Raw genomic sequence first — 22,423 nt, forward strand, 5'->3', positions numbered from 1 at the left:
AAAGTTGAATGCAGGCTAAAACAGGTCAACCCAAACAACAAGATCATTCAATTTCTACTCGTTTTTTTTAGACACTCTTCGAGCTCGAACGGTACCTCAACACTGGTACAACGCAAAATGACGTCACATCCCAGCCCGCAAAGACTATTGGGAGCGTGGCGCCACTCGACAGCGCACGCGCAGTGACGACATCGAGCGACTGTCTGTACTCGATGAGCAACGCTGCCCAGAAGAGCTTCCCGACTTCGAGTGAGCAATACTTCCGGTACCAGCCCAACGACGCTTCACTTCCGGTCCGTTTTGACCAGCCTTGCGGTCAATTTACGGAGGCTTTCAAGGACTTCAGCAAAAGAAGTATGTTCAAGCAAAATAGACTCGCAACAAATCAGATGGCATTTCCGGTAAAACAAAACCCTGTGGTGGAGCAGAGTGCATTCTGGGATAGCCCTGACTCGTGGGTTAACGTATGTTCAAATGATAACGTTGGCTTTGGAGTAAGCTATGCAACGACTTCGTCATCTAATGCAACATTTTTCCAGAAGGAAAGTTTCAATGTGGCAAACGCGCCCACAACAACTAGTCCTGGAACGGTACAAAAAAGTATAGGGCTTAGCACGGGTGGCCTGTGTCAGATAGGCACTCAATTTGAAGAAAATCCCATTGCGCCTTACGGACAGGCATTCGGACTAACCAAACAGCTTGAAATAAACACTTACAAAAACACCACGAACGATTTATCAAAGGAAACCGAAAATCGTGAGCTGTTCGACAGGGACACTGGGAAAAAAACTTCACAAACTCAAATGATAGAGGGTGTTAACTATCTAGGCAATGATCCCGAACCTACGGACATAATGGAAACAATTAATGGCCCTAGTCAGGTGTTAGATGGTACTAATCACGTGCTAAGGGAGTCTGATCACGTGCTTAGAGATTCCAAACACGTGCTAAGGGAGTCCAATCACGTGCAAGTTGATTCATGTCACGAAGCAGGTGATCCTTATTACACTGATCGCCGAGGGTCAGACTTGAGTGAATCCAGTTTCGCGAGTCCTGCCAGCAGTAAAGGCTCAAGCGCTAGTGACTCGGACAGCGATAATTCTTCCCTCATTCGCGCTCATTCGCCCGAGTATCTAGATTCAAACTTACAAGGAGATGTTGCGGGAAACACTCGTGATTTCGGGTGTTACACAAAACTTTCCAAACCACCTCAAATCACGCCACAAAAACGCTTGCCAAATGCGGATAAACCATTCTACTGTCCATGGCGGAACTGCGGCTGGAAATTTCGCAGATCGGACGAATTGAAGCGACATTATAGACGCCATACTGGGGAAAAACCTTACGCATGCCCACTGTGCGGAAGGGCGTTCAGTCGATCTGATCATAGAGCGTCCCACATGCGTAAGCTCCATCCGAACTGTCTAACGCCGGCGAACTAATCTTCGTTTATGACACTCGTGTTTATTTTGCGTAGCGCGCGCTACTCTGGCAATCTTGGGAGCTCTAGGAAGTTAACTAGTTAGCATGCTTGTCAATCAGAGTTATGATTCCCAAGTGCTAATTAGCTAGTTTTCTAAAACTTTGTCTTGGTTACCATGGTAGCGCTAGTCGTCGTCAAGAGTAAATTTACATCATAAAGTCGAATCAAATATAGGTGATTTGGGAACTGTGCGACCTTACAGTTTTGCTTGGACTTCTATTACTAGATAAAACGTTTGACGGATCTCTGAGTGTTAAAACATTGGCCACCATAATGTTGTTTAAAATTAAAGAACAAAACAAAATTCAAACGATTTTTTTTCCCTAGTTGTTACTATAACCTCCATTAAGCGACCTCGTTTACGCGGCTCTTTTACCGTAATATTGGCCCGCCGCACCACTTTCCAGTCCATAAAGCCAAGGAGTGGTGTGGGTCATATGAAATATACTGTTTGCTAATGCCTAGTGCACACTAGTGACAACGACATAACAACATAGGCGCGCGCACTCTTTTAAGCCCAACATAACGACCTGGACATAATGACATTAAAGAAACAAGACCCTGCGCGCAGGGTTGACTGGGATACCTGATGGGTTACCTGTTTATATGTATGACAATATTTTTGGCCATAATAATACCGCCTGGATATACTAAAAACATTTGGTAAAATCTTGAGTTATATCATAAATGCCATATCATAACACTGATTGGGGCAAGAATGGTAAGAAGCACCAACTCTCCAGGTTTGATTGGGGGGGGGGGGGGGGACTCACCATGAAAGTCGACATGACTGATTGTCTCCTTGACGTTACTGCGCAGGCGCTGAATATGGCGGCCACGTTTTTGCTTGCTCTGCGATTATTATATCTAGTGGTTTTCAGCAACCTTACTACCCAACCTAATAATGGAATCTCACCCTATCTGAGGCTCCCTCGTCGACAAGACTACAAATCTTCGAGCTATCATGTATATTTACAGAGAGAATTCACTCTCTTAGGCGGTCAAGCTCTAGTACCTAAACATCGATCTCTCACACCATCTGGACATTCCAGGTCGAAGATCCCTATAGAAAAATGGTCTAAGCATGGCTTTACATCTTTGGTAGTACCGGGGCATGATCCACCGACCGACATTACCGTTTTTGTTGATGTCTCTTCTAACCCCGGTCCCGATCAACTGGACCCTAGGAGTACATCTTTGGCGGGAAATTTGCATATTCGCCAAACCAACCATTCCAGCACAACACCACTCTCTTATTCAAGAAGTCAACTTAAGCGACTACGTGGATTTTCAGACAGAAACGTACTGACCTCCGAGCTTATCAACACCCTGAAATCGAACAATCTCTTCCGCTTCCGTGGCAAAAAGGCCGGTAAGAGATCAAAAAGTAGTAAATTTTCGCTATCGTCCGAATCCTCTTGTTTTGCTCAATATGCAAATGTCACATCCGAAACGGGAAGAAACGCCCCACGCCTGGCTGACCGCGTACAAATCAACTGGCGTCCCCCATACAACTTCCTAAGCTCGGGTCCAGCGACCATGTCTGTGTTTTGATAAGACCGCATATAGACTCAACCAAGGCCATAAAAAAAAGTCGGTCACAAAGCGCGACACTAGAGACAGCGCGCTGGTTGCTTTTGATCGTTGGATCACAAGTTTTAGCTGGGACTATCTTTTCACGCTAGAATCTTGCCAGCAGAAGTAGGATTTCATCTATAAAACACTATCTGTCGCTATAAACACATTCCTTCCCTCTAAGGTGTGTCCTATCCATGGAAACGACAAGCCGTGGCTGTCCTCTGCCATCAAAGCTATGATTTCTAAGAGACAAAAATGCTTGGCGCTGTTCGGAAAAGATTCTCAGCAGTTCCGTTACTGACGTAACAAAGTCCAAGTGCATATTAAGGACTGCAAACAAAGATTCTACAACGCCAAGGTCGCAACACTTAAGCAGTCCAACCCTGGAAGGTGGTGGAGGGAGGTCAAGTCACTGTCAATGGTTAAACCAGTTAATTGACGGGACTAACATTGTCACCATCCAACAGTTATGTGAAAATATTAACATCTTTGTCACAGGGCTTACGTCTGAGTTCGCCCCCTTGTCTACTAACGACGTCGACGCGATATCTGTCACTGAGATTCCCGACGATCTATTTGTTACCCCGCGGGAAGCTACTGCAGCACTACGTTCCATCAAGCTAAGGAAGGCTCTTGGCCCGGACGGGATCCCCAACAAGGTGTGGTCCCTATTTGCTTTCAAACTTGTACCTGTTGTCGCCGAGTTGTATAACTCTTCCCTCCGTCAAGGTCGCTTACCCTGGCTCTTGAAATGCGCAGCTGTCAACCCTATTCCTAAAGAGCGTCCTGCCTCAGTCATTGAAAACCATATTCGCCCAATCTCCTTGACTTGTCAAATAGCTAAAATATTGGAACGGTTTACCTTCGTGCGGCTCCTTCCGCGCATCCTAGTTAAACTGGATCCCAAACAGTTTGCGGTCGGAGGAAAGTCCACATCACAAGCCGTCTGTTACATTTTATACCTTGTTCTTGACGTCCTTGACAAAGGAGACTGTGCGGCAAGGTTGTTTTTTGCCGATTTTCGCAAAGGGTTCGACTTAATTGACCATCACATCCTCTTGCGTAAATTAGGCGAATTCGATATCCACCAGTCTTTGCTTAGATGGGTGGCGGAATTCCTTCACGGTAGAACTCAGTTAGTGAAAATCGGGTCAGCGGCTTCATCAACACTTGCGCTAAATGGAGGAATACCACAGGGTACCCGGCTCGGCCCAATCCTCTTTGCCGTGATGGTGAACGATCTCGTCACCTCCTGGGCACCTAGGGTAAAGTACGTGGATGATCTGACTGTCGTCCAGATTGTACCAAGAAACTCTCCTTCTGTATTAGATTATATTGTAAACGATATACACCAGTTTGCTATAAAGAACAACATGTGTCTAAATCCGTCCAAATGTAAGATCATGGACATTGATTTTTTGCAATACCGTGCTTGTACGTGGCGCCCAATCTATGTCGGAGGTACCACGCTAGAATGTGTTAAGTCGTTCAAACTTCTCGGTATCCACATCTCTAGCGACCTCACATGGGATGTCCACTGTGACCACGTTTGCAAAAAGTCAAATCTTAGGCTATATGCCCTGCGCTTACTTAAAAAGTGCGGCGTTAAAGAATTGGACTTAGTCACTGTTTATTGCTCTCTAATACGATCAGTCATAGAGTACGGTGCCGCGGTGTACGCTGGCCTGCCTGCGTTTCTTTCAGATGGTCTAGAGCGTATCCAGAAACGAGCGCTTAGAATAATCTTCCCATCCAATAGTTACAATGATGCCCTGGTCTTGTCTCGCTTAAAAATGGACGATTTATGCTTTGTCAACAATTCATGAGTTCCCTGTGTAAGGAAAACCCTTTACATTGCCTAGCCACTAGTAGGTCGGTCAAGGGAGTCAACCAGTACAATCTAAGAAGATCTGCTCCCATGAAACCGAAAATATGCAACACTAATCGCTTGTCAAATTTTGTTACTGTTAAGTATCTTGATAATGTAATGACGTCGTAATGTTGTAATCGCTTAGCTTGTGTGTGCTAATAACCTGTAATTGAGTTTCTAACTGCGAGGGGTATTTAATAAATAAATCTATCTATCAAATCTATCTATCTTTTACAGTGTAAATTTCTACCAAATGCTATCATACAGCAGTGTAGAGAGCATACACTAGCATACACATAAACTACATAGAAAGAGATATAATCCACAGCAGAGCACTGTCATAGAAAATGTGTTTGAAAATTGTTATAAGTGATAGCACATTTGGGGGGGGGGGGGTGTTATATTATGATCGATTGATTTGAGAGAAGTACACCGATGAACAGTCAACAACAACGTTTTAATCCAAAATGGCAGACTCACCCTCAAGTCCCGGATGTACAAACACATAACACAGGGTTCCCAAATATGCCTAAGCTATAGCATAATACTACAGGGGGGGTCAAAACAGTTTTTAGGATATAGCAATTTTCAAATAAATAATCTGAAAAGTCAAAAGTTATATTTAGTCCACCAAGTTGTTTTCCAACAGCTACACTTATGAGACAATGAGCTGGCCTTATATTTCTGGTGCTGTTTGAATTACTCCTTCAGGAAAGACTACGCCTATCTGGTTAACTTCTAGAATACCATGGATGTAACAAGGGGGGCTGCTATGGCCAAACATTCCTTTGGGTGTATTTGCTTTGAAATTTAAAAAAATATAGAAACAGATGTGACGACAGATATATAGACACGAATGGGAGCTGCTTCTTCCTTTCTTGGAACTCCGGTCTCCCACTGGAGACCTTGCTATTTTCTAACTATAAGGGATTGTAATAAAATCTGAATACTAAGCAAAAAAATGTTTTAAGATATTAGCATATTCATGGCGAATTTTAGAGCATCACTTAGGAAGAGCAGCATTGGGGGAACAATAATAATGAGAAATATTACAAAAAAACAAAAACTCTTTTTTTTTAATTTAGTAGCAGTAAGTATTGTAATAAATAAGTACTTACATATCATTGTTTAATTCATTGTTCCAAATTGTTCCAATAAACCCGCGATTATTAGCCACAATTTATTTTGGGTCTCAACAGCATTCCCTTGTTGACAATATCAGCCGTTTTCCCACCAAAATACAAAATGCACATAAGAAATAAATGTAATTAACTTTACTTTATTCCTGAGTGTATAAAGCTAAATCACCTCAAATTTTGGCCTTGAAGAAAGCTCCCGAACACTTGTTTCTTTCTCTACGGCCCTACGGGTCGGGTCTTCGACTAATCGTATCATGAATCGACGAAGGAAATACGCAGTAAAAATTCAAATTGACACGAATTTCTACAATAGCATTATAGATAGAAAAGCTTTGATTGCATTTGCAATAATATAATTGCCAAAGTTACCTTTTTTACCTGCACAAATATAAGCTAATGCTCGGATGAAATCTCAAATCCAACATGGCGCGTCTCCTGTCTTGAAGTGAATTAGCGATGACCTTATAAGGGCAGAAGGGACGTACTTTATGTAAGCTCAGACATAGCGTAATGACAAATGGGGACACAAAATAGATGGTACACGAAGTGGCGCAGAGGCTCATGGGGTATTGCACAACATGGCAGATTTCCCGGGACCACGAAAAAAAAAACAGTTTGCATTTTATAACTGGGCTACCACAGGTATCCCAGTAAAAACTGTTATGTCGTTATGTTAATGTCGTTATGTTGGGCTTATGTCAGAATGTCGAACCTTTCACACTTGAACCTATGAGCGACATTATTATGTCGTTATGTCACTAGTGTGCACCAGGCATAAGTCATCGTGTGATTTTGCCTATGTTTAAGGTTCTTTTTTGGCTGCGTTGCGGCTTGATTGCATAGAGTAGGCAAATAAGAAGAACTCGACTTATTATTTTCCTTGCACAGTTGTCATGCTTTATCTATATTCTTTTATTTTACCGCGCAAGAGTCCATTTTAAAACGACACGAGGTTGTTCAAGTTTACGTGTGAACCCTGAAGAGTTTCACTTCGTGACGCTTCTTGCGAGGGGAGCTTTCTTAACGAATGCACTGGTTTATTTTCACTGAACTTAACAGGTATTGTTGGAGGCGAGTACTATAACCACCCTGGCGGTGCCTCCCTGTACGTCTGCATACCATAGACCGCTCCTCAACACCTCAAATACACGAGTGGCGTCCGGGCTACACGCCTACATGTACGGCACAGAATACCAGGGTATCAACCCCATACTTACGCGAACATGTTCGCTGAACGGCCACGACGTGCCATGCGCAGTGTGCTACGTCCCATCACGTGGTAGCAAGATGATGGTCCCTGCTCAGTACAAGTGTCCCGCGGGATCGACCCGCGAGTATTACGGGTGCTTGATGACGGCGTACCATGGTCACAAGCACTCGTCCCAGTTTGTGTGTGTTGACCGAGATGCCGAGTACAGATACGCAATCAACGAAGTTCTAGCTCTATCTCGAACTCCCCACTTACTCGATCTCAACTGCACGAGTGATTATCTCGCTGTCCTTTAAACCTTGGACACTGAAGCCAATCTTTGTATTTTCTAGGGAGGCAAACGCAATTTTCGTCCGTATTTCTTTGTAAATATCTTCTATACTCTGTGCTAAATACCCGAATTCCCTTATCGCTCTATTAAGACCTGCTCTTTGTAGGCGCTCAAGTAGCTTTTTATATCAAACCGAGAACTCAGTGAAGTGGACCCTTACAAGTCAAAGGACAACCATGATTTTCTTTCATTTCAGGGATGGCAGAGTAGAGTCTTGCCTAGTAAAATGGTCACCTCTTGTTTTTTAGTTTTTCCATGACGAATCATTTACATCACAAAAAAACCATAAAGTTTAAATAGAATTGAACATCATGTGGAGTTTAGCGTCAACGCATGAGAAATCATGCATGGTCTCTATTGAAACCCACGAATCCTGGATTTAAGACCTTTTATCCCTAGAAAGACTAAGACTTTTAAAGGGACTTTCATCCCCTAGTGGACAGACTAGTGTTTTGGGGGATAATCTCGTGCATGTATTAGTAATGATGCAGTGTGGAGTGGATGTCGGAAGATTTGTCAGATGACTGAACAATCTGTTGGCCATGATCAATATCATCGAACACAAAAAACATCTTAACGCCGGCCATGGCATTGCGGAATTATTAGCAGAAATTTGCTTGAGTCATCTCTAGTTGTAATTGGCTGATTAAGACAAGGAGATCTCCGCAGATGGGAGGGAGTGGTTAGAATTCACGGATCTTAGTCCCATCAGTCCCAATATACCAGTAATTATCGTGCATTTTTAACATTCCAAAAAATGTGTTTTATTTCTACTAGCAGGTTTTATTTCTACTGCCTTCAGTGACTCGACAACTTCTTTTTAGCTATGATAGTTAAAAAAGAGCGACCTATTTCTAAGTATTTATGACTATGGATTGCCAAAAAAACAGACCAAGCTTGGAGTTTTTTAATCGAAATGTCATTTTGTAAGTGTCAGTGTCTAAGAGCTTGCCGACAATAGCCAATATCTAAAGAGAACGTGATGTTGATGTTTTGCTGTTTGGCCGTACTAACCTCTCACCATTGCCTGGTGGCGGACGCCTAAGAGCATAGCGAAGTGTCAGGTGTCATCGAGTAGCTACGTAACAATGCGCGCACTAGCGGGACACTAGCGTGACACTAGCGTGACACTAGCGTGACCACCTTAAGATGTGAAAGCCAACCAGTGTGGCAAAGATACTCTAAGCTAATGTAAAACTACGATTCTCGCGTGTTAACTTTTTTAAAACTTTGTATGTGTGGCCACGGTAGCACCTGTTGCACTATAACCGTACACCTCGAACTACAATATTTTGCCGATGCCTAAGGAACTTGTTCTAATAAATTTCACGCGGTAAAAGCGATTTCTATTCACGGGTTCAGTCTAACATCGTTTTTAAGATAAGAAACACACAACACAACATCATTCATAAAAACAATTTATATTAATGTAAAATTAAATGTAAAAGTTGAATGCAGGCTAAAACAGGTCAATCGTTTTCTTTTAGACACTCTTCGAGCTCGAACGGTACCTCAACACTGGTACAACGCAAAATGACGTCACATCCCAGCCCGCAAAGACCATTGGGAGCGTGGCGCCACTCGACAGCGCACGCGCAGTGACGACATCGAGCGACTGTCTGTACTCGATGAGCAACGCTGCCCAGAAGAGCTTCCCGACTTCGAGTGAGCAATACTTCCGGTACCAGCCCAACGACGCTTCACTTCCGGTCCGTTTTGACCAGCCATGCGGTCAATTTACGGAGGCTTTGAAGGACTTCAGCAAAAGAAGTATGTTCAAGCAAAATAGATTCGCAACAAATCAGATGGCATTTCCGGTAAAACAAAACCCTGTGGTGGAGCAGAGTGCATTCTGGGATAGCCCTGACTCGTGGGTTAACGTCTGTTCAAATGATAACGTTGGCTTTGGAGTAAGCTATGCAACGACTTCGTCATCTAATGCAACATTTTTCCAGAAGGAAAGTTTCAATGTGGCAAACGCGCCATCAAAAACTAGTCCTGGAACGGTACAAAAAAGTACAGGGCTTAGCACGGGTGGCCTGTGTCAGATAGGCATGGGTACGAGTAATTCAGCCATCGAGAGTTCCTCCGCAGATACATACACACAGTATAAATTCGCCATGACTCAATTGGAAGAAAATCCCATTGCGCCTTACGGACAGGCATTCGGACTAACCAAACAGCTTGAAATAAACACTTACAAAAACACCACGAACGATTTATCAAAGGAAACCGAAAATCGTGAGCTGTTCGACATGGACACTGGGATAAAAACTTCACAAACTAAAATGATAGAGGGTGTTAACTATCTAGGCAATGATCCCGAACCTACGGACATAATGGAAACAATTAATGGCCCTAGTCAGGTGTTAGATGGTACTAATCACGTGCTAAGGGAGTCTGATCACGTGCTTAGAGATTCCAAACACGTGCTAAGGGAGTCTAATCACGTGCAAGTTGATTCATGTCACGTGGCAGGTGATCCTTATTACACTGATCGCCGAGGGTCAGACTTGAGTGAATCCAGTTTCGCGAGTCCTGCCAGCAGTAAAGGCTCAAGCGCTAGTGACTCGGACAGCGATAATTCTTCCCTCATTCGCGCTCATTCGCCCGAGTATCTAGATTCAAACCTACAAGGAGATGTTGCGGGAAACACTCGTGATTTCGGTTGTTACACAAAACTTTCCAAACCCCCTCAAATCACGCCACAAAAATGCTTGCCAAATGCGGATAAACCATTCTACTGTCCATGGCGGAACTGCGGCTGGAAATTTCGCAGATCGGACGAATTGAAGCGACATTATAGACGCCATACTGGGGAAAAACCTTACGCATGCCCACTGTGTGGAAGGGCGTTCAGTCGATCTGATCATAGAGCGTCGCACATGCGTAAGCTCCATCCGAACTGTCTAACGCCGGCGAACTAATCTTTCTTTGATGACACTCATATTTATTACCACGGTAGCGCTCGTCGTCAAGAGTAAATTTACATCAGAGAATCTGAACTTAAGAACTGTGCGACCTTATGGCTTAACTTGGACTTCTATCAAAATATAAAACGATTGACGGATCTCCGAGAGCAGATCTTTTTAATGTTATTGGCGTAATGTCTCTCTTCGGGGGGCCTTGTCCTTCCTTTGAACAGATATTATTTGTTAAGATGATTTAGCATAAAATGTTTAAACATATTGGCCAGCATAATGTTGGATAGAATTAAAGAACAAAACGAAATTCAAACCACTGTACCACTGTATACATCACTTGGCACGGTCCCTAGGGTGGCCGTTTAATAGAGGTACCACTGTATACATCACTTCTCACGGTCCCTAGGGTGGCCGCTTAATAGTGGTTCCACTGTATCCATCACTTGGCACGGTCCCTAGGGTGGTCGCTTAATAGAGGTACCACTGTATACAACACTCCTTGGCGAAGTATTATTGTACCAGTAAAAGAAATGAAAGTAATTGAAGAAAGACCTAATGGTATTTTTCGGCGAGCAGTTACGTTGCTTACCTGTTTTTTTTTTCTGCACGAGAGTAGAGAATTTTTCCAAAATTATTTTCTCATATAAAGCGAGCGATCAAAATTGATTAGTTCTTCAATTGCTTCTTCATCATGAAGATTAACATTTCGTAATAGCAAAATGCTATTGATAATTTTATGTCTTGTTCATCTTTGTGTGTGCTTTGTTTATCCCCAGTCAGTAATTATCCATCGTGTTGCAATACATATTGTGGCGTAAGACAAACCCCGGAGTTCTATAGACAGTCCTAATACTGTAGCAAAAAGTCTAGGAGTAGTGTTGGGTACATATGAAATAAACTGTATGCTAAGTCATCATGTGATTTTGTTTATGTTTAAAGGTTCGTTTTTGGCTGCGGTTTGGCTGTATTGCATAGATTTATTGTAGGATACTTCAAATAACTCGACATTCTTTTATTTTACCGTGCAAGGGTCCCTTTTATAACGTCACGAGGCTGTTCTAGTTCCAAAACCCTGAAGAATTTAACTCCGTGGCGCTTTTTGCATCTTTAGACTGATGTTTTGTTTTCTTTGCTCCTTGCCTCAGGCAAACTTCTTCATTTCGTGAAAATTCTTGTAGGAGTTTTATGAACGCTTTTGAATTATACGCAAGGATCTCGCCTCTACTCATTTGATTTCAACAAAGCTCTAGACAACAGAGGCCCGTTCAAGACCTATTTGATTTACGAGTTGAAGATAATGCTTCTTAGAGCCGTTTTCTGTGTTCTTTTGATGGCAAGTGTAGCAAATGGGACGAAAAACCAAGAATCCAAGCGAGGGAAGCTTTCTAAACGCAGTACACCAACTCTTGCTGGAGTAGCGTCGACCGTTAAAACTTTGGAAACAAAGTAAGCACTAACGTGTACAATTTTCTACCTTCCCATTTCTCCACTCTCTCTGTCTCTGTCTGTCTGTCTGTCTGTCTGTCTGTCTGTCTGTCTGTCTGTCTGTCTGTCTGTCTGTCTGTCTCTCTCTCTCTCTCTCTCTCTCTCTCTCTCTCTCTTTCTCTCTCTCTCTCTTCTCTCTCTCTCTCTCTCTCTCTCTCTCTCTCTCTCTCTCTCTCTCTCTCTCTCTCTCTCTCTCTCTCTCTCTCTCTCTTGCAATTTTAGTGTTTTATGCAGCAATTGAAATTTTTAGCAAATATACATTTTTTTATAAAAGGAAAAAGATGAAGTAACATTATGTGCCTATTTTTATTTTAAGGGTAAATCAACTGTTGGCGCAAATAATGCTTTGAAAGGTACGTAGCACAGTCTCCCGTTTGTTCTATCCTAGGCATTGCTATAAGAAAGATATCCGTTATCCCTAGTCAAATCAACTCTCTGATATTTCATGTACGTGCCTTGATGCCAAATATATTGATAATTTGTGAGCCTCACAGGCTCTTACATAAATGCTGCTTATTGAGAATTTCGGGTGCAAGGTTTCTTTTTAGGATCTTTTTCAGTTGATAAACTGTGGCGGTTTTGTAAGAACAATTGATGCCTTGGGTAGAGAAGTGATGACGCGCAAATGCTTTTGGGAAGAAAGTAGAAAGTTCATCACGTACCCTGTAGCGATTGGGTACAATTCCTCCATTGATAAGTTCGATTCGCGACATCAGGTGAATACCCCAACAGCGAAACCCAGACCCCCCGAAAAGGTGTGGATAACAGAAATCGAGTGTGCATTCTTGTTCCCAGAGCTTCTCGGTCATGCTGACAACACAACAGCGGAGGAGCTCTGGGAACGAGAATGAAGTAGTGAAAAATGCAAAGCGGTTCAAGGGATTTCGAGTGCCTAATGATATTAACCATTTTTCACAGGCCGAGATGGGCGTGACGCTAAACCTGGAGCGACTGGTAAGACACTTTTCGGTTTATGCTCAATCTAAATTACTTTGATATAGGGGAGGTGGTAACAGTAGTTGATCTTTGCTCTGAGGGTTTTCCCCGGTTTTCCTTCCTCCACAAAATCAACAATTTCAATCTAATCTCATCCTCGGGGACCCAGGGCGTCGCGGAGATCGGGCACACAGGGAGCGCGGCGCGAGAAAGAAACAGGCTGAAAGTGCTCTTTCTTTCTCGCGCGCTCCCTGTGTGCCCGATCTCCGCAACGCCCTGGATCCCCGAGGATGATCTAATCTGTGATCCGTCAGAGCAAAAGATCGTCGTTGGTGGACGTAATGGACGTATTTACACACTAAACATGAAAAACAGGCCTATGAGAAGGTCTAAATAAACAGGAAACTAAGGATTCGAGTTCCTGTTTAGAAATAAAATGCTTAAAAGCATCACCTACAAAATACTTTTTAGGCATACTTGGAATTAGCTTTCTCCAGAGAGCATATGCAGATAGTTTTAGAGGGAATGGGAAACAATGAATAAAATTTACTCGATTATAATTGCCACATTTTTCGCAGCGCACAACAATATGTTGCTCATAAACAAGTTAAGACTTTGTTTTGAATATTAAACTGACATTTTCCGCCTTCTTTTATATGCACGTGTCTCGTCACTTTGAACTTCCTATGACAACGCATAAAATAGCTTGTGATTTACTCATAGTGCTCACTTTCAGTCGTTCTTCTCCAATCTACATTCTGATAAAAAGAAGATGGTGTTTCTCGGCGTCGTTTTCTGTGTTCTCTTGATGTCAAGTCTTGCTAATGGGGCGGAGGCCCTAGAAACAAGCCAAGTGGAGCTCTCTGAACGCAGTACTCCAACTCTCGCGGGACTTGCGTCTACGGTGAAAACCATGAGAGCGGAGTAAGAAATTTTATCTCCATGCCCTCTCTTTGCATTTTCCCCTAGTCTCTTTGTATTTTCATACATGTATATTTCCATAATTTGTAAAACGATTCTCTTTATTCAAAGAGGTTAATGATCGTTAAATGACGGCCAAGGCCCTCTTTGTCTATAAATGCTATGAGAATCTTTTATACAAATTTAAATAATTTATCTCGGCAGGATGAATCGACTTTTGGCTCAAATGAAACTTGCATCTTTTCTTAAAGGTAACTAGAAAATAAATATCTTTGTATTTCAAATTTGTTCAAGAGGTGCCACAACATGCAAATAGGCCCTTGATATTGTTTATAAAATCAAAGGCTTTGTCATTTTGTCAAATAGTCGGTTAACAGTTGCAGTAACATATAAAGACTATTTGTACACCCCTCCTATAGAAATAAAGGTTGTAATAATTTTTTTATTTTACAGGAAGGGATGGGCGTGACGGAAAACCAGGCCCCATCGGTAAAAGACTTTGTTCAGACTTTCCAACTGTAATGAATAGATAACATTCTGTACAACACTTTTTTTTTGTGCGAAAATTCCATTCCCATGCGGGAAACATAAATAAAAAAGCTGTGCGAAAGCATTTTTCCTTACTTTAGAAGAATTTAGGACTATTGACGTCGCAGATATATAAAGATTTTATTTTGTCTCTAGGGCGAGATGGTCGAGATGGAAAAAGTGGAGCTCCTGGTAATATTTTTAATTAGATTGCAACCAGTCATGGTCGAGTATCCAGCGCTTTCTTCCTTCAGACCTTTAAGTACCCGCAAAGACTACTGGGTCCTCCAGGTCCATTCTTGCGTTGTTTGAACACCAAACACCAAGTGTAGTAGCTCGCCAACATTCTCACAGTCCATGCGCCAACAATGCTGGCCGATGTTTACGCTTTTTCTAACAGTTCTTTAGGCAAGAGATCTCAACCAAATCCTACAGAGCATAACTAACCAGAAGTGGATCTAGGTGGGGGGGGGGGGGGGGGGGGGGAGTTTAGGAGGTTTAACCCCTCCCCCTTTTGGGCTGCCAGAAAGCCATGTGTTAAAAAAAAAATACCGCCTCCCCCCTTTGTCCCTGAGCCAAAGAGATGAGATAGAGATGAGCGCAAAGAGGAGCGTTGACATGTGTGCAGGGTCAACGTTAGATTTAAGGGGCCATCCCGGAGTATCTCTTACGAAACAGCAACAACAACAACAACAACAAAAACAGTTAAACATTATTTCGGTTACGGTCCGCTGCTATGTTCTCCAGGAGCTAAAGGAGCACAGGGTGCCCAAGGACCCAAAGGGAGCCCAGGCCTCCGCGGACGACCAGGCGCCACAGGTCCAAGACCTAAGTTGGAGTGAAGTACACGCGGTGGGGGAAGAAATCTTGCCCAACTGGAGCACAGACCGTCTACCGAGGTGAGGTGTAACGGCTTAGGGTTTAGGGTTAGTATTATCAATGGGGATTGTTGTTTTATGTCAAGTTTGCAGCCTCGAATGCAGTACTCATAGTGCGTAGTGCGCACTATAAGTTTTCATTGACATGTTTTCATTGACTCATGAGCTTCACAAAACGGGAATTGCGCCAAGAGATCCCGTGACAGTTTGGGTGGCAAACTAGTACGCGCTCAGGCTTTTAGTGGCGAAATAATGGCAAAAAATGCAACTTATACAGCACTTATACAACGTGGCGTCGATGTCACACGTGACCTGTATTGACCAATGAGCGCGCAGGAAAAAATATGATAATGCCGGTGATAAAAGTGTAGGCGTTAGCGGCGGCACCTGTTCCATTTGCAGCTCCAACAGTAGATGCTCTTCTTTCTAGGCATTGTTGGGGGAGGTTACTATAACAACCCTGGCAGTGGCTCCCAGTACGTCTGCATACCAGAGACCGCTCCTCAGTACCTCACGGTTCAGGGTGGTGTCCAGTCAAATGGCGCCTTCATGTACGGCACGGAATATTACAATGTCGGTGGCACACTCGGAAGTGGGCTTCATTACCACGATGTGCCATGCGCAGTGTGCTACGTCCCATCACGTGGTACCGAGATGATGGTCCCCGCCCAGTACACGTGTCCCGCGGGATGGACCCTCGAGTATTACGGGTACCTGATGGCAGAGCACTACACTCACAAGCACTCGTCTCAGTTTGTTTGTGTTGACCATAAGGCCGAGTACAGATACGGTACACACTCACGTTCCAGCGGTGCATTTATGTTCCCCGTGGAGGGGAGGTGTGGGTCTCTGCCGTGCGGTCCTTTCGTAGAAGGATATGAGCTGACATGCGCAGTTTGTACCAAGTGATCGGCAGATCAAGGAGCCAAAAAATAATAAGAAATATAAATGTAATAAACAAAGGCTCAAAAAAATGACATAAAACGTCAATGGAAGTACAGTTAAAACATAAGATACCTTAAAGGCAAATTTAAGTGCGCAGTTTTTACGTTTGCAGCATTTCGATTGTCTCAATATAGAGCAACAACCCTAAACTCAGCAACCTGCTACCTCAAAGTGTGATGCCTCTAAAAATGCCTCAATGCAAAACAAAACGAAATATCAGAGATATCTAATTTAACGATATGAAATTACCATATAAAGTCAAGAAAAAAAATGCACTGACTATAAAATAATGCCTGCCACAACTTATTAAAAAACAACATTGTCAATAGGAATCTAGTATCCTTAACTCTCAGAAAGAACCAGTTATTGGGTACCCAATCGCTATACAGGGTACGTGGTAAACTTCTACTTCCTTCCCAAAAGCATTTGCAGGTCATCACTACTCTATCCAAGAGCTCCATTGTTCTTACAAAACCGCCACAGTTTATTAACAAAAAAAAAGATCCTCAATAGTAACCTAGTAGTACCCTATATTCTTAATAAGCACCATTTATATAAGAGCCAGTGGAGGCACAGGTAGCCCAAGCACAAAAACACCAAAACACAAACAAACCGCCAGAGAACACGCGAAAACGTGAACATAAACACAATACTAAACTATTCTTTTAGCAAATACATTTTTATTTTTCATTTTTTTGTGTGTTTCGTAAAAATGTTTACCGTCAGATCAATAGGCACAAATACGGAGCTTGGGCTCCTCTGGGTGGAGGCTGGCTTGAGAAACACCCTTGGTTCTTATACTCGGGTTTTCACTGTCTATCACGATCTACTCATCACATGACACTTTCCAGCTTGAATACCCACGCCCACTGGCATGGCAAAGCCGAGGCTGGTATGTACGGTAAGTTGATGATCACCCCTGGCTGGTACGACTCACTCTCCCATACAAACTTCCCCTGGTTGCCGAGTAGAGTGACAATGGTAGCGTCCGTGGTGATGGGTGAGGCGAGCTCCAGGTACGGATCAGTGGGCCATTCTAGAGCTATGGCGTACACCACATTCGTGTCGGGGTTTCTGGTGTACCTGAAGAATATCGGGAATCATGATTTATGAAAAAATAATCTGTATAAATAGACATTTTAATATTTAAAAATTAAGTAAAAAATAAAATGTGCAAAGCAACCTGAAAAGTGAAAATGACGATGGTCGCGACATCAAACGTGGTAATTGGCAAATAATAATACCTCGGCCCTCTGTTATATCTAACATTGGACATCACTAATACATACTTGACTGGAACGTTAGCAGTGTCACTCTGAACTCTCCAGGGTACTGTATTATAGATGGCAAATATCACCACCCTCATCCATATCTGACCACCTCAAACATACAGTACCCTTCCACTGCATCCCCATGCATTAATCAATGATGCATACCAGAGGGGGACGTTAGGTGTCACTCTGAACTCTCCAGGGTACTGTATTATAGATGGCAAATTATACCACACTTACCCACATCTAACTTTATCAACCATTCCTTTCCCATTACCAATGATACATACCAGAGGGGGACGTTAGCGGTGTCGTTTTGAACTCTCCAGGGTACCGTATCGTAGATGGCTTCGCCATTCACGTTAAGCCAAGCGCCGATCTGGAGAAGACGCTCTTCAAATATGGTAGGGATGGTTCCTTCTTTGGTGGGGCCGATATTAAGGAGAAAGTTGCCTCCACAGCTAAAGAATAAGAACACCAAACTTCTATGATAGGCCACGAGGAAGGGGAGGGAATCTCAATTTCACATGCAGCTTTAATAGGATTAAGAGTCCCGTTCATACTGTGGCGTTCCACACGCTCCACGTTCCACACGCTCCACGTTCCACACGCTCCACGTTACACACGCTCCACGTTCCACACGCTCCACGTTCCACACGCTCCACGTTCCACACGCTCCACGTTACACACGCTCCACGTTCCACACGCTCCACGTTCCACAGGCTCCACGTTACACACGCTCCACGTTACACACGCTCCACGTTCCACAGGCTCCTTGGCATGCCCCAAGCCAAGGGGGAGTGAGTCATTTGCATTCTTTCGCTGTTGCTGTATCTGATAAAGGCAGTGTTCAATGAGACCCTTACCCAAACAATAACACATTTATCCATTCCGTACTTATTAGTTTCCAACACTCCTTACTCTTCTTTTCCCATAATCTTTTATTTCTTTGAATGGTGTTCCAAAGAATAACCATTTTGGAAATCAATACAGAATTTTAAGCTGTGTGTAAGGGGAGGGGGGCAGTAATCTTTTGGGGAAGGGTAAGGGAGGGAATGTTACAAAAAAAATCAAGGTTATTTGGAAACCCGACTGTACCTGACCACAGTGACCATGAGTTCCAACAGCTCATCTATTGTCTGTACATCAGACAGCTTCATCTCTCTGCGGTAGCCCCATGAACGTTTGTCAACAGTAGTGGCATCTTCAAACTTGTGTTTCTGCAGAACCCCTGACAGAAAGTTAAAGGTTTAAAAGGGTCACCAAACCTGTTTAGAAGCTATAACAGGCTGGCACTGTATGTATCCAGACAGTCAACTCACAGAACCAGCTCCAAACGTATGCTTTTAACCAACAATGTAGAAATGGCGAATGACAAATGGTAGTTTAAGGAGATTCAATACAGTTTCCTGAATTCCCAACCATCCTGTCAATCACAACTTGTATCTTCTGCTACAGGGATAGGATCGACCATGGCATGCAGCTCGGGATAAACTTTATAAAAATGTAACATGTGTTAACATTGCTGTTTCTATGGCAACGGAACGGTGAACCCATTAAATTCACTATTTGCTAAGTGCTGTTCACTACAGCGACATTTTTAACAAATTAGGCTATAGAAAATTGTGCATCCTATAAAAGAAATTCTAAGATATTGGTGTATTTTTATTTTCAGTCACTGTTATTTTCCTACTTTGAAATTCGCCCCTGATATAAATCCATATGCGGGCAAGGATTTTTTTTACCATTGTTATTTAGCTACCTAATTTCTAATAACATACCAAAAATGAAAGCTTTTGTTGATCGTAAGTATAAGAATCTATTTCGGGGACTTTTTTAAAATAAGTTTTTTTTTTTAGAATATGTAAAATTTCAGACAGATTATAGGAGACAATCTTACCCAACATTTAAAGGCCTGGCTTCAACTAGAATCCTACCTGGGTTGTATTTATCACTTCCTGTGTAAACACCCGCATGATGGTTTCTGGTGTTAGCTCCCCAGCGGTCATTCACAACAACATAATCTTTAACAGGGCTGCAAAATATAACACATTTCAACATTTAACCCAAACTTAAGGGAATTTTACACAGACATAAACGTTTGCATATTCTATAAAATTATACTACAAAAAGGGCCATTTTGTATTTAATATCAGGACTTCTGGAATTGCGCGCTTGTGCGGAAGCGCGTAATTTGGCTTTTTCTGCGTAATCCGTGTAATCCACAAATTTTCGCGTAATCCCACATAATTTGGCTAAATTTTGAAAGACAAAACATTTAGTGCAAAGCTGATGTGTTCTTTTAGTAATCTTACCTCTATTTCTCGTAAAAAAGAGAGATAGAGAATTTCTAAAACAAATAAAATGACTAGACGTTCTTGCTAAACTTTGCTAAACTGAGTAATTTAGCACGTTATGATTGATTTTCCGCGTAATTTAGCAAAGAATCCCGCATAATTTTGAGGTTTTTTTCGCGTAATTCCAGAAGCCCTGTAATATATCTACTTTAATTATTTTTGCATGTTTCAGCTTGGAGTTTAGATGTAGAGCTTCAACTAAGGGTTCAAAATGCCAATTTATCATGGTTACTTTTTATCAAATTATCATAGAGTGCTTTACAATGGGACTTAACATGACCCAAACAAAGCTCATTTTAGTGATTTTAGGGAAAGGATTTTGTGGTTTAAAGCCTGAAAAACATTGTTTGTGCTGCCTTTGGCTTATTGGTGTACATTGTATATAATAAATTGTACATTGTATGTACATCTCTATAAGAAAGGTCACTAACTACAGATATATTGAGAAATATCGGGGGGGGGGGGGGGCAAAGTCACACCCCTACTGGTCATTTCCTTATGTATATTTTTTTTAAAAGGGGGGAATACGTGCCCCCAGTGCCCCAACCTCTACTAAGGCCCTGTTAATACATACCTGTCATTATAAAGCCAGGCCAAGAATTCCCTGCTTCTAAAGTACTCATTGGGGGCCACCCAGTCACCGTCAGTCCATAGATACGAGGGCTCATATGTGTTAATCAGATCATACATCTGTGGCAACATTACTTCCTACATTTGAAAAAAGGACAGAAATATAAACACTGCTAAATATTAAACATTTCATAAATCAAAAAAATATATACAAGTTTATTTAAAATAAATAAACTATCAGAGAGGAAGATCTGCCATCATGCCTGGGAAAATAATTTGATGATAGTTATATTTGATGACTTTGAAAGAAAAGGAAATCTACTCTGTTGATAATTTACGAGGCAGTATTAAAAGCAATCTTGATTTAAAACACAAGTGTTAGCTCTAAATTTGAAAAAAGGGGAGGTGGTTTTGAATTTAATGTCAGAATACTTATTATCTTGGCATATGTTGTGTTTGTTATCACCATGCTTACATCAACATATTTGTGTGTAGTGTAGTTGTTCTTCAAGTCTTCAAGATAATAAGGGTGATAGAACTCAAACAGAGAGAAGTAGAGACCAAACGAGACGTTTGTCTTGTTGCGGACAGCTTTTGAAAGCTCACCTGTGTTAAGATTAGTTTTAATATGTTAGTACTACAATGAGGGGCACAAGGGGGGGGGGGGTTCATTTATCCATAAAGTGGACCATTTTCTCTTAGGTAGTCAAGTGGGGGTTTCCCCCCCAACCCCCCCCTGGCTATGGGCCTTATTTGTCTATTTGAGGAGGCAGGAGGGGGGAGAGAAACCCCCTTCTGTGTGGTTTATATGTGGTTTATGGATCTTTTTTATTGGAATAAAATCATACCAACTATATCTCTATGAGGGCCATTTTCAACAGAGTTCCAGTTCCAGGCTTGTTTGGATGGCCAGTTAGTCCAGCCTTCGTGGTGCTTACTCGTGAACACAAAATACCTGGTAACGAAAAACCATGATATATACTTATAATTGATTTGTATGGCACATGGCGGGCAGGCTTGGCAGGCAGAGCAGAATGTTTCACAAGGCTTAGTTATTATGCTCGAGTGCTTCGCTCTGTGCTTGCATGACGATACAAACTTTTTTTTTTTGCTTAGTGAGCATGACCCCACTTTAAACATATCATAATTAGTACATCTCACAGGGACATGTGGGTTCTTATACAGATTTGCTTGAGATTACGCACCACGTGATACAGGCTATAGAATACGAGCGTGTGACGTCACGGGTGCCTCGATTCAATTTTTGAAGGAAAATCACAGGTAATCACTAATTTACAAACAGTGTGGCTTTCACCTAGTTTATTGTTTTCTATCAAGGACTTATTCTCATACTCACTTTGCTCCCGACTTAGAAAGCAGATCTGCCCATTCATTCGCATCGAAAAACTCTGCAGTCAACTGCGGGGCAAAGTCGGCATAACTCCATCTTGGCGGGTAGTTATTGTTCACAAAATCGACATATGGTTTGTCTTTGTCGTGCCAAAACTTCCAAAACCACTCAGATCCAAACGAAGGCACAGAAAACACTCCCCAATGCATAAATATTCCAAACTTCGCCTTATCGTACCAAGCAGGAATAGGTCGTTTGTCCAAAGAGTTCCAAGTTGGATTGTAGTGAGTTGATGGTAGCTTTCTATCGATTTTTTCGGCAACGGAAGATGAAATAATAAATAGAAAACAGATCAAGATAACAGCTAGGAAAGTGGGCGATAGATTTCTCGCCATTGCAAACCTTTTTGCGAAAAAGAAAGAATACTGTAAACAACAAAACAAATGGATACTATCTTTTGATAACCCTTGCTGTGAGTCACCTGTGGTACTATTGTCGATCCAGTCTTCTGAAGCACACACAACGCACAGGTATCTCGATGTAAATAAGAAAATCGATAAAAAGCAAAACTATGGCCCTTATAACCTTAACTTCTTAACTACCTTTTGATTTATTTAAGTAATATATTGCATTATTTTTTCTAATT

General features: G+C 42.2%; 4 protein-coding genes across 4 annotated transcripts; 3 read left to right on the top strand and 1 right to left on the bottom strand.

Annotated features, from left to right (window-relative positions):
• Window positions 1-212: 212 nt before the first annotated feature.
• LOC5496594 (Krueppel-like factor 17) lies at window positions 213-1,706 on the top strand. The gene has a single exon (XM_048719424.1). It carries the CDS (start codon window positions 213-215, stop codon window positions 1,440-1,442), a length of 1,230 nt encoding a protein of 409 aa, XP_048575381.1. The 3' UTR covers window positions 1,443-1,706.
• An 11,935-nt stretch (window positions 1,707-13,641) lies between these two features.
• On the top strand, window positions 13,642-15,292 carry LOC5520133 (collagen alpha-1(XXIII) chain). Its single transcript, XM_001639924.3, has 5 exons — window positions 13,642-13,880; window positions 14,082-14,128; window positions 14,331-14,366; window positions 14,562-14,597; window positions 15,153-15,292. The coding sequence occupies exons 1-5, from the start codon at window positions 13,729-13,731 to the stop codon at window positions 15,245-15,247; spliced, it is 366 nt and encodes a 121-aa protein (XP_001639974.3). The 5' UTR covers window positions 13,642-13,728; the 3' UTR covers window positions 15,248-15,292.
• A 405-nt stretch (window positions 15,293-15,697) lies between these two features.
• Window positions 15,698-16,192, top strand: LOC125557117. The gene has a single exon (XM_048719425.1). The coding sequence runs from the start codon at window positions 15,698-15,700 to the stop codon at window positions 16,190-16,192; it is 495 nt and encodes a 164-aa protein (XP_048575382.1).
• A 699-nt stretch (window positions 16,193-16,891) lies between these two features.
• On the bottom strand, window positions 16,892-22,267 carry LOC5520118 (alpha-L-fucosidase). Its single transcript, XM_001639996.3, has 8 exons — window positions 21,784-22,267; window positions 21,275-21,381; window positions 20,902-21,032; window positions 20,431-20,564; window positions 19,437-19,534; window positions 18,598-18,730; window positions 17,790-17,960; window positions 16,892-17,311 (listed from the first exon to the last, which is right to left on the bottom strand). The coding sequence occupies exons 1-8, from the start codon at window positions 22,170-22,172 to the stop codon at window positions 17,062-17,064; spliced, it is 1,413 nt and encodes a 470-aa protein (XP_001640046.3). The 5' UTR covers window positions 22,173-22,267; the 3' UTR covers window positions 16,892-17,061.
• Between the last annotated feature and the right edge of the window lie 156 nt (window positions 22,268-22,423).

The sequence above is a fragment of the Nematostella vectensis genome, chromosome 12, assembly GCF_932526225.1.
Source record: "Nematostella vectensis chromosome 12, jaNemVect1.1, whole genome shotgun sequence".
In the NCBI taxonomy this organism is placed as follows: Eukaryota; Metazoa; Cnidaria; class Anthozoa; order Actiniaria; family Edwardsiidae; genus Nematostella; species Nematostella vectensis.

What these genes read in the sequence shown, in the direction of transcription:
- LOC5520118 (XM_001639996.3), bottom strand. Translation starts at nt 22,172, where the DNA reads ATGGCGAGAAATCTATCGCCCACTTTCCTAGCTGTTATCTTGATCTGT. An exon ending in CCCTCATAGAGATATAGTTG is followed by an intron (nt 21,033 to 21,274) that starts GTATGATTTTAT and finishes ATCTTAACACAG; the next exon opens with GTGAGCTTTCAAAAGCTGTC. An exon ending in AAGTGATAAATACAACCCAG is followed by an intron (nt 18,731 to 19,436) that starts GTAGGATTCTAG and finishes ACTTTCTGTCAG; the next exon opens with GGGTTCTGCAGAAACACAAG.
- LOC5520133 (XM_001639924.3), top strand. Translation starts at nt 13,729, where the DNA reads ATGGTGTTTCTCGGCGTCGTTTTCTGTGTTCTCTTGATGTCAAGTCTT. An exon ending in GTGAAAACCATGAGAGCGGA is followed by an intron (nt 13,881 to 14,081) that starts GTAAGAAATTTT and finishes TTATCTCGGCAG; the next exon opens with GATGAATCGACTTTTGGCTC. An exon ending in ACTTGCATCTTTTCTTAAAG is followed by an intron (nt 14,129 to 14,330) that starts GTAACTAGAAAA and finishes TTTATTTTACAG; the next exon opens with GAAGGGATGGGCGTGACGGA.
- LOC5496594 (XM_048719424.1), top strand. Translation starts at nt 213, where the DNA reads ATGAGCAACGCTGCCCAGAAGAGCTTCCCGACTTCGAGTGAGCAATAC.
- LOC125557117 (XM_048719425.1), top strand. Translation starts at nt 15,698, where the DNA reads ATGCTCTTCTTTCTAGGCATTGTTGGGGGAGGTTACTATAACAACCCT.